The sequence below is a fragment of the Bos indicus x Bos taurus genome, chromosome 19, assembly GCF_003369695.1.
Source record: "Bos indicus x Bos taurus breed Angus x Brahman F1 hybrid chromosome 19, Bos_hybrid_MaternalHap_v2.0, whole genome shotgun sequence".
Classification (NCBI taxonomy): Eukaryota; Metazoa; Chordata; class Mammalia; order Artiodactyla; family Bovidae; genus Bos; species Bos indicus x Bos taurus.
In genome coordinates, this window is record NC_040094.1 from 37,879,902 (window position 1) to 37,894,800 (window position 14,899).

At 43.5% G+C, this 14,899-nt stretch overlaps 1 protein-coding gene across 3 annotated transcripts in view; it reads right to left on the minus strand.

The window, feature by feature from the left end:
- Positions 1-6,492: 6,492 nt before the first annotated feature.
- KAT7 (lysine acetyltransferase 7) overlaps positions 6,493-14,899 on the minus strand; it is a 34,767-nt gene continuing 26,360 nt past the window's right edge. For 2 of the 3 annotated variants that reach the window (XM_027517025.1, XM_027517024.1), the window contains 6 exons: positions 13,956-14,045; positions 13,601-13,741; positions 12,488-12,581; positions 9,640-9,786; positions 8,938-9,044; positions 6,493-8,158 (listed from right to left, as the gene is read on the minus strand). In XM_027517025.1, the coding sequence (XP_027372826.1) occupies positions 8,057-8,158; positions 8,938-9,044; positions 9,640-9,786; positions 12,488-12,581; positions 13,601-13,741; positions 13,956-14,045 (681 nt within the window). In that variant the 3' untranslated portion in view covers positions 6,493-8,056. The remainder of the gene's footprint in view (positions 8,159-8,937; positions 9,045-9,639; positions 9,787-12,487; positions 12,582-13,600; positions 13,742-13,955; positions 14,046-14,899) is intronic. The other variant, XM_027517026.1, reaches the window with a different exon arrangement.

A 14,899-nucleotide genomic window follows, 5' to 3' on the forward strand; every position in this document is an offset into this window, starting at 1 on the left:
TGATTTTTTCTCTGGTGCAGGGCACCGGACAGGGATGACCTGGGCTCAACACCCTGCCCAGGGGCCTGGCATGTCAGCAGCCAGGAGACCTCTTCCAGAGTTGTAAAGGGAAACACTAAATAGCCCCGGTCCTCTGAGGTGGGAAAACGGGCTTGGGACACAGGTAGCCCATGCCTACCCACCATCATAACCTCAAGGACCCAAATCCATGTGTCCTTGGACTTGGAGAATTGGGGCCCAGGTCCTTCATCAATTCTCGTGTATGAGGTGGCCCCTCAACTGATCGCTCTGTTTTGAGGTCACAGGCAGCTAGTCATTTGAAGAGCTCTGGAGTAAGGGAAAAGGCCACACCTCAGGGAGGTGACAGGGGGCCACTGTCCTGGCCCAGCTGTGGTCCTGGGAGGTGGCTCACTGTGACAACCCCACGTGACGAAGAGAGGGCTGAAGATTTTATTCCCATGTTTGAAGCTGGAGACATTCAAGCTTCGGCTGAAGCCACTGACCATTCAGTAAGTTCCCTCCTTGGGCTGGCACTTTGCTGGGCCCTCAGGCGGGACTGGGAGCAGGGAGGGAGACTGGAATTTGTCCTTGAAGAACTAAGGAACAAAGAGGGCAGAAGCAATGTACTCACTCAAGGCAGCCCTTGCTCTCCAACAACTCGTTTCACACCCATCACATCCCCTCAAGCTGGTGTCTGCACATGCCATTCTCCCATGCTGGTGAATTCTTACTCAGAGGTCCCAACCCCGCAACTACTCATTCACTCCCTCCACCGAGTTCCTGCAGCACTTTGCACATTCTTCCACTGCAGAACTCATATCTGACATATCTCAACAACAGGGTTTGTCAAGTACACAGACCGCTTCTTAATTGTCTTTACCCCCGTGCCAATAGAGCTCAGAGGTCCTTGGAGAGGGTTTTCACGAAGGACTCACGTAGAATCCATGGTCCTCATGCTCAGCTTTTGACCTGCAGCCCCACGACAAACTGCTTTCGTTGGCTCAGGTCTACAGACGGCACTGCCGCACACCCTGCTGTGGGCCAGAAACCTGGGAGTGACTCCCCAGCCCTCACTGCCCCCTCTAAACACCTCCCCGTAGTTAGTCATTCTTGAAAATATACCTAAATTCTTCTTGCCACTCTTACTACACTTATTCACAGGAGGTACTATCTTCCCTTGCCTAGGGGGCAGCAGCCTCCGGAACAGGCATCCGTGCTTCCCACCTTACTGTTCTCCATCCAGAGCAGGACCTTTTAACACGGTGGGCCTGTCCATCCCCTACTGGCCACAGTTCAGTTTCCTAGGTCAACCTGACATTCTTGTTGGGGCCTTCAAGGCCCTGTGCTCCTTGATCCTCACCCCCCATCCCCCCTCAGCCACTACCAGATATTCTCTCAGACCCTTAGGCACACCAGAGGCTCGCCAGCTTTTGTGATCTGTGCTTAGGCTCTCCCTCTCGGAACGCTGCCCATGCCCCCCTCCCCACCCAACTGGCTAACCCAATCATCTATGCAAGCTCCCTTCTCAGTCAGGGCTTCCTGAATAACCAAGCTCAGCTACTTCTCTCCAGTTATGCTTACCCAACACCTGTCCTTTGCCCTTCAGGGCACTGATCACAATTAGGAATTTAATGCTCATCTTCTCCAGGAGACCAAGTTCTACTCTTTTGTGTACAAATGAATGACTGAATATATTAGGCACTCTAAAAGACAAGTTACCTCCACAAGTATTATCGTCAATCAGCACCGGAAATCCCAGAGCCAGGATTTGAGGGAAGGTCCTTCACTCCAAGCACATTTGACCCCTACAATGACTTGGTCTCTGCCACAATTACAGACATGTCTCAGGCAGAAAAATAAGGAAGTCTTCACAAGGAATTCCTTTTTAGTTCGGCCATTTCAGTAAGTACCAAAGAAACATCTAAATGTCTGCCCCCACAGCATACTGGTCTCCAGAGAATCCTTCCAGACCATTTTAGGAAACGTTACATTCTGTCTCCTTGGAAAATCCCGAGAGGTTCTGAGACGCCCTGAACTCAAGAAACATATCAATATGCAACTGCAACTGTTTTCCAAGTTTGACTACAGTGCCCATTTTACCTGTAATACTTCACTTGGGGGAATGCTGACATGGAGGCTTCCCAAATGAAAACAGGAAAAGACTAATCCAGCTGTATGTGGAGGCTGTGTAGGGGAATGATGAAAACTACCCAGGTGGAGTCCACTTATGGAAACTTGAAAGCCAAGATAAATGGGAACTTAATCCAAGACTGGGAAGCCACATGAACTCCAGGGGAACTGGAGACCTATTTGTAACAGGATATTCACCTTTCCTGATCCACTTCTGTAAGGTGGTGACTAAGAATTCTAAGGCTAGGCAAGGACCTGAGAGGCAACTTGACTGGAAGCTGAGGTATCAACCATGGTTAAACTGGGTCTGTGGGTGCCACTGCATGAATACTGCTCCCCTAGAGCTACACAAGGTGGAGGTCCTCCTCTGGGCACATCTGGTTTCCAATCACAGGCAATCATTCACCAAAATAAAACTACAAGGCCCAACTATGAAGGCAGGCAGATGAGGTTCCTGCCTTTTCACTGGAGCTTTCTCAAGCCAGTTTATTAATTAACCCAAGTTCAGAAATGACTTCAAAGTCTGTTTCCTAAACCGTATACAAATATGTGCATATCTGCATTTATGTACACTTTTCTTTTAAAAATCCCAATACTTTTATTAGATTCTCAAAAGGTCAGAAGGAAAGGTCCTTTTCTCTCAAGTCCTTTTTTCACTTACACACTGCTATGTATCTGTATGTATATCTAACCATCCCAAAATAGTCAATGGTTTAAAGTACTTCCAGGGACTTCCCTGGCAGTCCAATTGTTATGACTGTGCACATCTACTGTAGGGGTCATGAGTTTGATTCCTAGTCAGGGAACTAAGATCCCACATGCCACTCAGCATGGCCAAAAAAATAAAACAGTACTTCTCATGATTCTCTAGCTTGGCATCCTTAGCTGGAGGATTCTTTAGTTTCAGGAGGTCAGCAGGGTACAGGGTCTGGATTTTTGACACTTAAGTTTCTGGTCTGAAAATGTCAGGTTTCCAACTGCAAAAGCACGAACAGCTAAAATATCACTTCTGGCACCTTTGATTAGTGAGAAGTCCAGCCCACACCCTTAAGGAAAATTAGCTCTTATTGGAAGGAGCAGCACTCATATACAGAGATGGGACTGTTGGTGACCATTTCTGGAGGTGACTTACCACACCTTTTTTTTGAGATAAGGGTATAGATTTCTAAAAACTCTGCATATGATTGAATAAAACGTCAGTGGTTTCCAAAACATGTACCGAGTTAAGAAACACTGGTTTTGTGAATGGACATGACTGGTCCAGGGTAAAGATGTTCTCACACAGAGCATCCAGGGGGAGCAGCGGAGCCAAAGCTATGCGACAACACAGGTTATTTTCTCCACTCGGGCACAAATCAACAAACCCCAAACCCCAGAACGGTGGTAGCATCTACAGGTACCACATAACAGAAGAGACAAACTGATATTTCAGCACAAGGGACATTTTTCACCACTGGGCAGTCCTTTTTTACCTTCTTCTTAGTGACATTCATTGGCATTTTGTTGAAGATACCACAAAGGAAGTGGGCAATTAAACTGCCCTCATCAGCAGCAGACAGTCTGGGAGATGCAGTCATACAGGTTTGCAGCAGAAAGTGCTGGAGTAAAACCAGTGTCCAATTCTGTAACTCCATGATCCCAGTGAAGAGCAAAAAGTAGTTTTTAGAACTCCTAACATACATTATATTTAGCAAAGTTTCACCTCATTCTCTGAATATGCAAAACTCTATACAGCACTGTGTATACAAGTGCATCTGTGAAACCATGGGCAGGCGGCATGTTAACCTTCAGTAAGGACTTCTCTTTGGTCGTCACTGGACCTCACTTAATGGGACCTGTCACCTGGGCCTGCACAAACCATGCACAAGCCGAGGGATGAGTGAAGGCTGGCAGGTGGGGCTCCCGTCTACCTTTTCACTGGAGCTTTCTCAAACCCTCAATCTCCTGAACTGTAGACAAATGTGTGCATATTTGCACTTCTGTATATTTTTCTTTTAAAAGACCCAATACTTTTATTAGATTTTCAAAAGGTCAGAAGTTAAGTAAAATGGGTAAGGATCACCACGGAGAGCAACACTGCTTGATCCCAGTACCTGGGATCATAAAAACCATGCTCCTTCAATGTTTGGCATATCAACTGCTCTTCAAAGGAGAAAAAGGCAGACATGTTTATGCCTAGTGACTAATATACTTCCAAAAAACTGCTTTTCACTCATTTCATATTCCAGAAGGAATGCATGATGGAAGCAAGTTGTGGTATTTTTTTATACTGGCTTCACATGAACTCCATTAGAGGCCATTCCTAATCCCAGTCAGGCAACCCGCCCAGAACCACAGGGATAAACCAAAGCTCAGGTCATGTCAAGAGAATCATCTTGCCATATAAAGGGCACACCATATTCTTAAAAACTACTTAATGTGACTCATTGTTCCCCCTAGTGAGAAACGGGAAAGCAGGCACCGAGGCATCAGATGACTCACAGTAGTTCTGTCAGAAGCATGGGATCTGGACTCAAGAGAAGCAACGCTTTCATTCTTTTTCTATAACCCAGCACTAAGACTTCTGAGCCTCAAATTTTCTCCTGTGGAAGAGGGCTACAATATTTACCTACAGTGATGATGTGGTAAGGACTGAAGGAAACCACAAAAGTAAAGGGACAGTGCTTACTAAACAGTTTATTCCTAAATCAGAAGCAGAACCAGAATGAGGCACATCTCTGTATCCTGGTTTAGGTCTCTGACCTACAAATGCTGCCTGCTGCTGCTGCTAAGTCGCTTCAGTCGTGTCCGACTCTGCGCGACCCCATAGTCGGCAGCCCACTAGGCACCCCTGTCCCTGGCAAGAACATTGGAGTGGGTTGCCATTTCCTTCTCCAATGCATGAAAGTGAAAAGGGAAAGTGAAGTCGCTCAGTTGTACCCGACTCTTAGCGACCCCATGGACTGCAGCCTACCAGGCTCCTCCGTCCATGGGATTTTCCAGGCAAGAGTATAGGAGTGGGTCGCCACTGCCTTCTCCAAATGCTGCCTACAGGAGTAACTAAACTCAATTCTTTCATTTTAAAGTTTTCACCAGTCTTGTCATTTTTCTGGCAATGGAAGCCACTAGAAGCATGGGGGACTGTGGCTGAAGCAAAGAAAACTAACTAGAAGGGAGAAGCTAAATCATTAGGGAATCAAACAAGCCAAGAAAGCAAATGGCAGAGGGGAGGGTCAAACAAGGCAGTGTTAAAGTACCCAGCACAGTGCTGAGCAGAAAGGAAGCAATCAGCACATGCTGAGGCTTTTTTCCTCTAGAAATGGTTGGTGCTTCCACTTACGGAGTCTCAGAGATGCAGGAATGACTCAAGACTTTTGCTCTTCTAACGAAGGAGCCTAAGAAGCTAATCTTCTTTTGTACAGGTAGAAAAGGAGCCAGAGGGAACAGTCTGACTCAAAACAGCCAAAGAAGTGAACGGTCAGTTCCCACACCTGTAAGGATTTAAAGCAGAGAAATCTTCCTTTGATTTCTAGGTGAGGAAAGAGGGATGACAATCACCAAAGACTTGTGATCTGCACTGTCTATCCACTATCATTGAGGTCCATATTACCTTCCTCAATTTTTCCAAAATGGGAGAGACAAGAGAATTTCCCTTTGATGCAAACACTTAGAAGAGGGAAATCAGGGCACACATTTCTCTAAGATGTGTGTAAGAATGGTCTTTTTATAAGCCTGAGTTTCTCTCATCCCATTTCCCACCCTAGTAGGTGACACGTAGGACTCTAACTTTACCAAGGAAGACACTTAGTTTTTCTGCCAGGAGACGTTCTCACCATGCTGGCCAGAGCGGGCAAAACCACTCCAACAAATACAATTTCCACCTCCCTCCTCTCTACCATCCAGTTAAGTGCCCGGTCTCCCGTTTCTCACACTAGGTAAACGCTACAGGAAAGTGCAGCTACTTTCAGAAATCACCTCAACCTGAGAGAGACAATGATTATTAGAGATGGCATTGCTCACTACTGGCAAGTAAGCCTGGAGATAAAAGAGGACACGTCTGTTCCCACTTCCCACAGCTATCCCACCTAGCCTTACCTCCTGCTGGGTCTTCAAATGGATAACAGAAACTACTCACAGCTACGCATACCTGTTAGCTGGAACCAGAGTGTGGCACACAGAATTTACTCCAGCAACTAGACAAGCTCAGAGTTAAGCACTCCCTCCAGATAGCCTGCATCAGAGGAAAAAACAACTTTCCCCACCCACAAATCATGTCCCTGAACAGTCAGTTTACTGCTTAGAAAATAAACCTCAAGTGCATTTATTAGTGGTAGGCCAGCGGCACCATTTCACACTCAAATGAGAATTCCTGGGTGAAACAAATTTCAGCAGAGAACATGCTTTATTGAAGAGTAGATATAGAACAGCACATTCTACCACATTTGGGGAAGGGTTAGCTTCTGTAAAAGGCCTTTACCCCTTAAGAAAACCCCCAGTGAAATTGCTTTTGGGTAAATTTTAACAGTGACACTGAAACTGGCAGGGAGCTGCCACTGAACATGCTTAAAGTTAGCTCCCCCCAACCCACAGTGAATATAAGTAGTGTACAAAGATGACAAGAGAAAGGCACAAATGACCAGAGTTAGGATTGTGGGAAGGGCTCCACATGAAGACAGCGGTGTTGCCGGAGACCAAGTTGGGAAGGGTGACATGTCATACATCAAAAGCTGCCCCAAGATAGCAGGTTATAATGGGCTAGAGAAATTAGAGGGAGCATCTCCTCCTTCACTTAAACGACACCAAAAATAGAGGAGACCAGGGAATGGGGGGTGGTGGTAAATCCCAAAAAGGAAATGGAGTTCTTGGAAGGGCATAAGCACTTTAGTCCTTAGAGGGAGGGTGAGGCACTGTTGAAAAGAAAAGCAAACCTTGGCAGGGGTGGCCATTCTGCCTTGCTGAGTCATGGGCTGAGATACGGAAGTCATTTTCAATCACTTCTCCAAGGATGTTCAGACAAAAGCAATGCAACTTATGTGCAACTTAGGTGTGCAATATCAGACCGGTACTGGTGAAAGGTTTCTGCAATATAATTAACCGGTTATCATGCAACATGAAAGGGAGAACTGGAAATTATTTTGGCACCTGCAAAAGTAAAAAGAGGCAGGGAGTAAAGAGAAGAAAACATTTACTACTGGGCACTTTCTCGTGAGGCAAAAAGTAGTATTTCATTCCCTTTCACCAAGATGTTGCCCACTGTTCACAGGTGAACTCAAATCCAAATACAGAATCACCACCTCTCAATTCTTTTCTCCATCTCATTTAGAGCATATGCTGTAACCAAGACTAATCCCTGCAAGAGTCTTCAGAAGTATTTGGCTCTGGTCAGCCTGATGCTGATTAAAAACAGGTCTTTCAGTAAAAATGGAGGAAATAACTTAAAGTGAGATGAAATCCAAAGGGAAGGGACCCCTCCCAACACACACTCAGAAGTGTCACCTCTTCCCTGCCCCTCCAAAAACACATGTAAGGAATAACTGGAAAGGTCCTGGTGGCAGTAACCGTACTTGGTGGTCTGGTGACCAGGTGGCAAGAAGCACTATTACAAAGTTTAGAAGACACGACACAACCTCATGGGGCCAGAGGAGAGAACCAGTGACTGGACAGGTACAGTACCAAAACAGAACACCTTGGGTCAGTGCTACAAGGGATCTGCACTCAAGTCTAATAGAGATCCCATCCAGGCAACCTCACTGAGGCCGAAACAACAGTTCCTCAGAACCAGCGTCTGCAGTGTACACGAAGGTCGGAGCCAGGACAGTCCTGAGGGGGATGGCCTTCCCAAAGGATACTGTACTTGCCAATCACAAGAGCGACAGAAATGACAGACAGATCCCTAGGGTACGGATTCCTACTGCTGGGGTTCGCTGGCTCGGAGTAACCGGTCACTTTAAGTGCCCTTGGGAGGGGTCCATTTTAAACAGCTTGGATCCATGGTTTTATTGGAGTTGGATCTTTTGGCCTCTTTGGCTATCCACTCATCAATGAGATCCTGAGAGAAAACAATGGGAAAAAAACTATTATATGCATTCAACTAAAACATCTTTATATGTGGATTCCAAAATGATTGTTAGCAAAGAAGAAATCACCAAAGGTTTCATAATATACTAAGGTGTGAGACAGGTATAAAAAAAGTTCTTTTGATTTACCTAATGTTCTCCTACCTAATCCATTTCTTCCTATTATGCCCTCAGCAAGACCTGAAAATCATTACCCATCTTCCCTTATTAAATGTTGTGCACACATGCTAAGTTGCTTCAGTCGTGCCTGACTTTGTGCAACCCTTCCAGGCTTCCCTGTTCATGGGATTCTCCAGACAAGAACACTAGAGTGGGTTGCCATGGCCCCTCCAGAGTAAATGTTGTAAGTCAACTGAAAACATTTTTTAAATTGACATCAGCTGAGATGGCATTTGTTAAAGGAATTTAAAACCACTTCTGCAGGCCCTGAAGGTTATGGAGATTCTCCTCCACAGATGGGCACTCTTCTCTGATGTAAGAAAATCATCAAAGGACAGAAGTACAACAGTGCAACATAAAGCTGCTTAACTGGAGCTGTTGATGCTTGTGTCATCCAAGTGTGAGCCAGGAGCTTACCAAAAGCTTCTGATAAGGGAACAGTCAGAGACAAGCCTAACAATGAGACCAAGGAAAAGCTGCATGGAGTCAGACTCTTTAAAAAGGGAAGGTTACACTTTAAGGTGTGAAGGCTCCACTTTGCTAGGCCTCAAGAGACATAAAGCAATGAGTAAAAGGCTAACAGAAACTTTACCTGTCTTTTCAAAACTAGGTGTTTTCCTTTCCAATATTTGAGCATCTGAAGGGCTTGCAGAGTGCTGACAATGTCCACAGGATTCACAGCTGTCTCCTGGCTAATTTCTGAAACAGAAGAGCTACTTGCTCAAAATGCAGACCTCCCCAACCCCCTACCAAGGACCCTTTTCCTTTGAAGGAAATCTACACAGACTCCAAATGTTTGGAATCTTTGCTACTTGACCCAAGCTGTCCAGAAGTTTATAAAGTATTCATTTGACCACTTAAAATAACTACAAAAGAGGGACAGTACAGCAGGAAACCACTTTGGCTCCTATAGAAATTGAAGTCAAAGAACAAACTAAATTACTTCACTCTCGCATAAATATTCTGGGACGTTAGAAGTTCCTGTGTGCGCCAAATGACTTGAAGTTTTTCTTTCTTGCTTTTGTTGAGAATTTTGTGAAATAAAGTGTTAGCAACCTAAAATTTGAGAAACCAAATCATATAACCAGTCTCTAGGGCCAAATGCTTTGGAATCCTTAGGCACCTTAGTGAGTGGTCCACATTAGTGAGCCTTCCACTCTCATATTCAGATGAAACATAGAATGTGGCATTATCTTTGCTGATTACAAAACATGAACAGGGCCAAACAGAAAAGTCAGAATATTCAGAGGAGCAAACATCTTAGGTAACATTCTCTAAGAGCAAAAAAACCAACCTTTGATAGAAATCTCTTTGCCTTGGAAATTATGCAGGTAACGAAGAAGCACTTCTTTCCAGTAACTGCGATAGCTTATGAGCCCCAGATCTGAGAGTGGACGTTCTGGGGAGCCAACTTTTTCTTCCACTTTGGAAAGCAAATAACCTGCCAGAGAACAATGCAGATACTGTATCTCATCCTAATAAGAACAGCATACCAAAATGGATAAAGATTTAAGGAGTAGAGTCTGCTTGGCAATATCCATCAGGGTTCAGTCATTTAACGCAATGCTATGTATTAGCTGTAGTATAGTTGACTGCCTTTGTACAAACAAAAGGGGACTAATGTGTTTTCACATTTACTTATAATGGACATTTAATATAAAAGCCTTCTAGTGGAAGCCTGCACTAGAAACTTATTACCTCAGAACTTGCCTGGTGGTGCAGTGGACAAGAATCCTCCTGCCAATGCAGGGGACACGGGTTCAATGCCAGGTCCAGGAAGATCCTACATGCTTCGGAGCAACTAAGCCTGTGCACCGCAACTGAGGAGCCTGCACCCTAGAGCCCAAGAGCCGAAACTACTGAGCCTGAGTGCCTAGAGCCTGTGCTTCGTAATAAGAGAAGCCACCGGAATGTGAAGTCTGAACACCACACCAAAGAGTAGCCCCGGCTCGCTGAAGCTAGGAAAGCCCAAGCAAAGGAACAAAGACCCAATGCAGCCAAAAATAAAATAATTTAAAAAAAAAAATTTTTTTTATATAACCCTAAAAACTCTTAAAATAAAAAAGGAATGGATTATCTCAGTACTGCCTATGAAATATTGGTAGTGGGCAGCAGATGGGAATAGACATGATCTGAATTTCACAAAGTCTCCAGTTTTAACAGCTAAACATCTAACTTTCAACACCAGGGGGATGCAGTCAGCAAACTCATACTTCAGGAAACTCAAACTACTATTTATTTAACCAACTTAAATAAATAGCAAAGAAAAGAAAGAGATGGGGCAGGGAACCTCTAAACTAAAAACTGATTTATAAGCTACACAGTTCTATCTCTATCTGAGTAAAAACAACTTCTTTTTTTTTTAAAGAACCGAATCACAAAATAATGAAAATTTGAATAGTATATTTTATGACATTAAGGAATTTTTTGTTTTGTAGGGCTTTTTTAGGTATAACAGACCTTATACTTTTAGAGATACCAAGATAACTGAGGGTGGGACTATAGGTAAAACAAGACTAGCCATAAAATGGTAATCATTACAGGAGGATTTATTATACTATTATGCTACTTTGGTGTATGTTTGAAAATTTCCACAAAGTTTACAAAATAGTTGTTACCTATTCAAAGATACACAATCCCCTCAACTCCATTAGTGGATTAGGCCATTTCCTGATTTATCTCTAACCAGGTGGCTTTTTAAAAAAAAAGGATCAAAAAGCTGATTCTAGGAATTCTAATTTGACCAAAATACATCATGTTACAGTGAAGATGGAATAAAATACAGCTGAATCTCATTATTTACAGTAAATTATATTCTATAAAGTCACAGCAAACACTGAATAAGCTATATTGAACCATTGCTCTTGGGGTAAATACAGGGTTAGGTTCCTGTGGGCCCCTCGTCACATTTTCATCAACCAATCAATATATAACCAACTTTGTTTTATGCATTTTTATTTAAAGACACCTATTTAATACATACTGTTGACTTAACACTGAACTAAAAGCCAATAGCACAATCACGAATGCCTAAATAAAAACCTGTCTATAAAACACATTTTCTCTGGAAGGCACATCACAGCCTTACTAGACAGTACTTCAGCACTGTGCTCAGGGGCCACTGAAAACCAACAGGGAATTCCAGTGGCTGGGACTCCACCCTTTCACTGCTGAGGGCCTGGGTTTGATCCCTTGTCAGAGGAATTAAGAGCCCACAAGTTATGTGGCATGGCCAAAAAAATAATAATAAAAGATAAAAATAGCAACAAAAAGCATAAAAATATGAACAACATGGCTCTAAAGGACATCAGCTTAAACAAAGCCCAAATAAGTATCTGTTTGACCTCATCTGGAAACATGTGGTGACTTTTTTTTCCCTGCCATGTGTATGTTCTTTGATTTTAGGGTTACAAATAAATTTTACCGAGTAGGCAAATTCCCAAATACAGCATTCATGATTAATAAGACCCAAAGCCTCTATCAGGTACACGAATGCCTTTAGAGGACAACTTACAAAACTGAACTTAACACCCATAAGCAAATTCGAAGCTTTACAGATGAATGTGCTATTCATCGGAGAAGGCAATGGCACCCCACTCCAGTACTCTTGCCTGGAAAATCCCATGGATGGAGGAGCCTGGTGGGCTACAGTCCATGGGGTCGCTGAGAGTCGGACACGACTGAGCGACTTCACTTTCACTTTTCACTCTTATGCATTGGAGAAGGAAATGGCAACCCACTCCAGTGTTCTTGCCTTGAGAATCCCAGGGACGGGGGAGCCTGGTGGGCTGCCGTCTATGGGGTCGCACAGAGTCGGACACAACTAAAGCTACTTAGCAGCAGCAGCAGCAGCAGCAGTGCTATTCATAAGTCTCACATTAGGATAATACTAAAGAGCTTACTTTACTATCCTCTATATCTCAGCAGACTATTAGGTACCAACTCAGGGTCCTGTATTCATCTGAGTGTTCAATGTGTATCAGGCCAACTGACAATGTTCAGGTTTTTTCCACTTACTCACTCACTTAATATGAGTGTAATTCCACTATATGCCAGGAATTGTGAAGACAGACCATAGGACAAAAAGACAATACTTCAATAGTCCCTGCTTGTGCAACTTAGGACTTGACTGTTTTACTTACTGAAATCAATGAGCATCTTGCCATAGCCCTGTCTCATGTACTGAGGCATGGTAAGGATACAGGATACATTGTAGTTGAGGAATGAATTCTTTTCCTAAAATCAAGAGCAAACAGATGAGAAGATTAGAAGAATACGGGACCAAAGGTGTCTCAGCAGTCCCAGATACAAGCAAGGCTGCTTGCAAAATATATGCTAACTAGTCCTGGGAAGTGGCTGTCAGGCCTCATAGCTGGTATATCCACACCCTTTATGCTGATGATCTCAGGGTTTCCCTAGCTGAGACCTCCAGTCTCACCTTAAGGGCAAAGACTCTAGGATTCTTTTTTAGAGGCAAAGAGCAAGGCAAGAAGGTTTAGAACACTGAATCCAGTCTAGAGTAGCACTCTTTAAATCACATATTGTATGATTCCATTTATGTGAAATGTCCAGAATATGCAAGCTTAAATAGAGACAGTGGGCCTGCAAACAGAATGAGTGGAAATGAGGAGTGACTACTTATGGGTACGGTGTTTCAAACTGGGAGTAACAAAAACTGATAGTGGTGACTGCATGGTGGCTGCACAACTCTGTGACTATACTAAAACCCACGGCATCGTACACTGTAAATGAGTGAATTGTATGGTATGTGAAAATTATATTTCAATAAAGTTGCTGTATTGAAAAGCTATAAGCAAAATCTGGCCTTGAATCTTTAAAGGTGTAGTGGTGTTATCACTGAAGGAGCCCAGCTAGAAAACCAGGCAAAAGGAACATATTTCCTGGTTTTAAGCTAATAACACAGAGGACAGCAAAGCCAGGAGAGTTGGCTGGCTTGGATGGCAAGATGTGGGCTTGTGGGTTAGGAGGCCGGGTGCTGGCCAGCAACTAATGGGCAGCTTCAACCCACAAGTCCAGAAATGAATAAACCAAAAGCTTTTCATAAAGACTGCACATTTTCATTAAATAATCTTTGATACGTGGATGTCCACCCCACCCCCTGCCACCCTTTAAGAGAAGGGCAATCATCAATGCCCAGGGAACCGCCTCTTTCTGTCAGTGATTTGAGGCTTCATATGCCAACATCAACTACCCTGCTCTGGTCATCAGCTTCTTAATCTCCAGATCCCGCTGACCTTGGAAAAATATCCAATCAGGTGACAACCAGTGCTGTCTGCTTCTGTCATAACATAGAACAGGAAGGGTTCCACATCATAATATAATGTCTTGTGGTCCAGAAAAAGCTTGGCCAACAGGCACAGGTTTTGGCAGTAGATCTGGGAGTAAAGGAACAGCGTTTATGTGTCAGCAAGTGATTCTTATACTTATCAGATAAAGGCCTAAAATTAAAGATCACGCCATTATTGTTAATGAAGCAGAAACTGTATTTTGGCCAATAGAAAAGTTCTATCTTCTTTACAAGCTGGAGATAAATTTCTGAAACTGGTGAAAGTACATTTCCATCCCTTCTTCTGATATCACCATTTTTACCTTGTTTTTCTTGCCATCCACTTCAAATACAGAGATTGAACCTTTGCGATATATCTCATCACCAGGTGGGTGTTTCCACACACACTTAGCCTGTAAGAGAATGGAATTCACATCAGGCAAACAATCCTTCCCAGTAAGACTTGCTGCTCAAAAGGGAAAAGGAACCACAGGTTGAACTGGGTTAGCTGAGATGGACAGTCTGACAAACTGACAGCAAAATGGATTTTTTTCTTTTAGTGAAACAAAGACTTCTAAATTCACTGCAATATATTTCTGGATTTTTATAGTAGTTTGGAACAAGTTTTCTGGATTATTTTCTGGCGCTGCTCCAACCTAGGAGATTAGATCTTCTACTATGTAAGAGTAAGATAAATAAAAAATACCCAGGCTTATTATAAAATGGCTTGTGCCAACAGGAAATTCTTAAGCAGCTTATTTCCAGCAGCTTAAGAGTTGCTAAGTAAAGGTACTCTCACCTTTACCAGTAACTTCTCATTACCACCTAAACCATTATGGTCTTCTTTTCAGATTAGAAAACAGACCCAGTGATACAAACCATGCCCCGTCTCCAAATGTTCCCTTTGTTGTACTATACTGAAATAGGACATGTCCTTCTGTGGCTTTAGAAAAATAGGCAAGGAAGCCTGGTTGAGCAACAGGAAGACAGGGCTGGGGTGGGGGGTGGGGAGACAACAACTTGGCCACAAGAGGGCACAAGGTACCCCTTTCCTCACCTGCAAGTGCTCACAGATTTAATGCAGGGAAGCCACTACTGTAAATAGGTGACTTTTTGAAAGGTTTTATGTAAATACTTTAAAAAATATCATTAAAAAGCATATGTCTTTTCCAATAGTCATGTACAGTTGTGAGAGTTGGACCATAAAGAAGGCTGCATGCTGAAGAACTGATGGTTTCAAACTGTGGTGCTGGAGAGGACTCTTGAG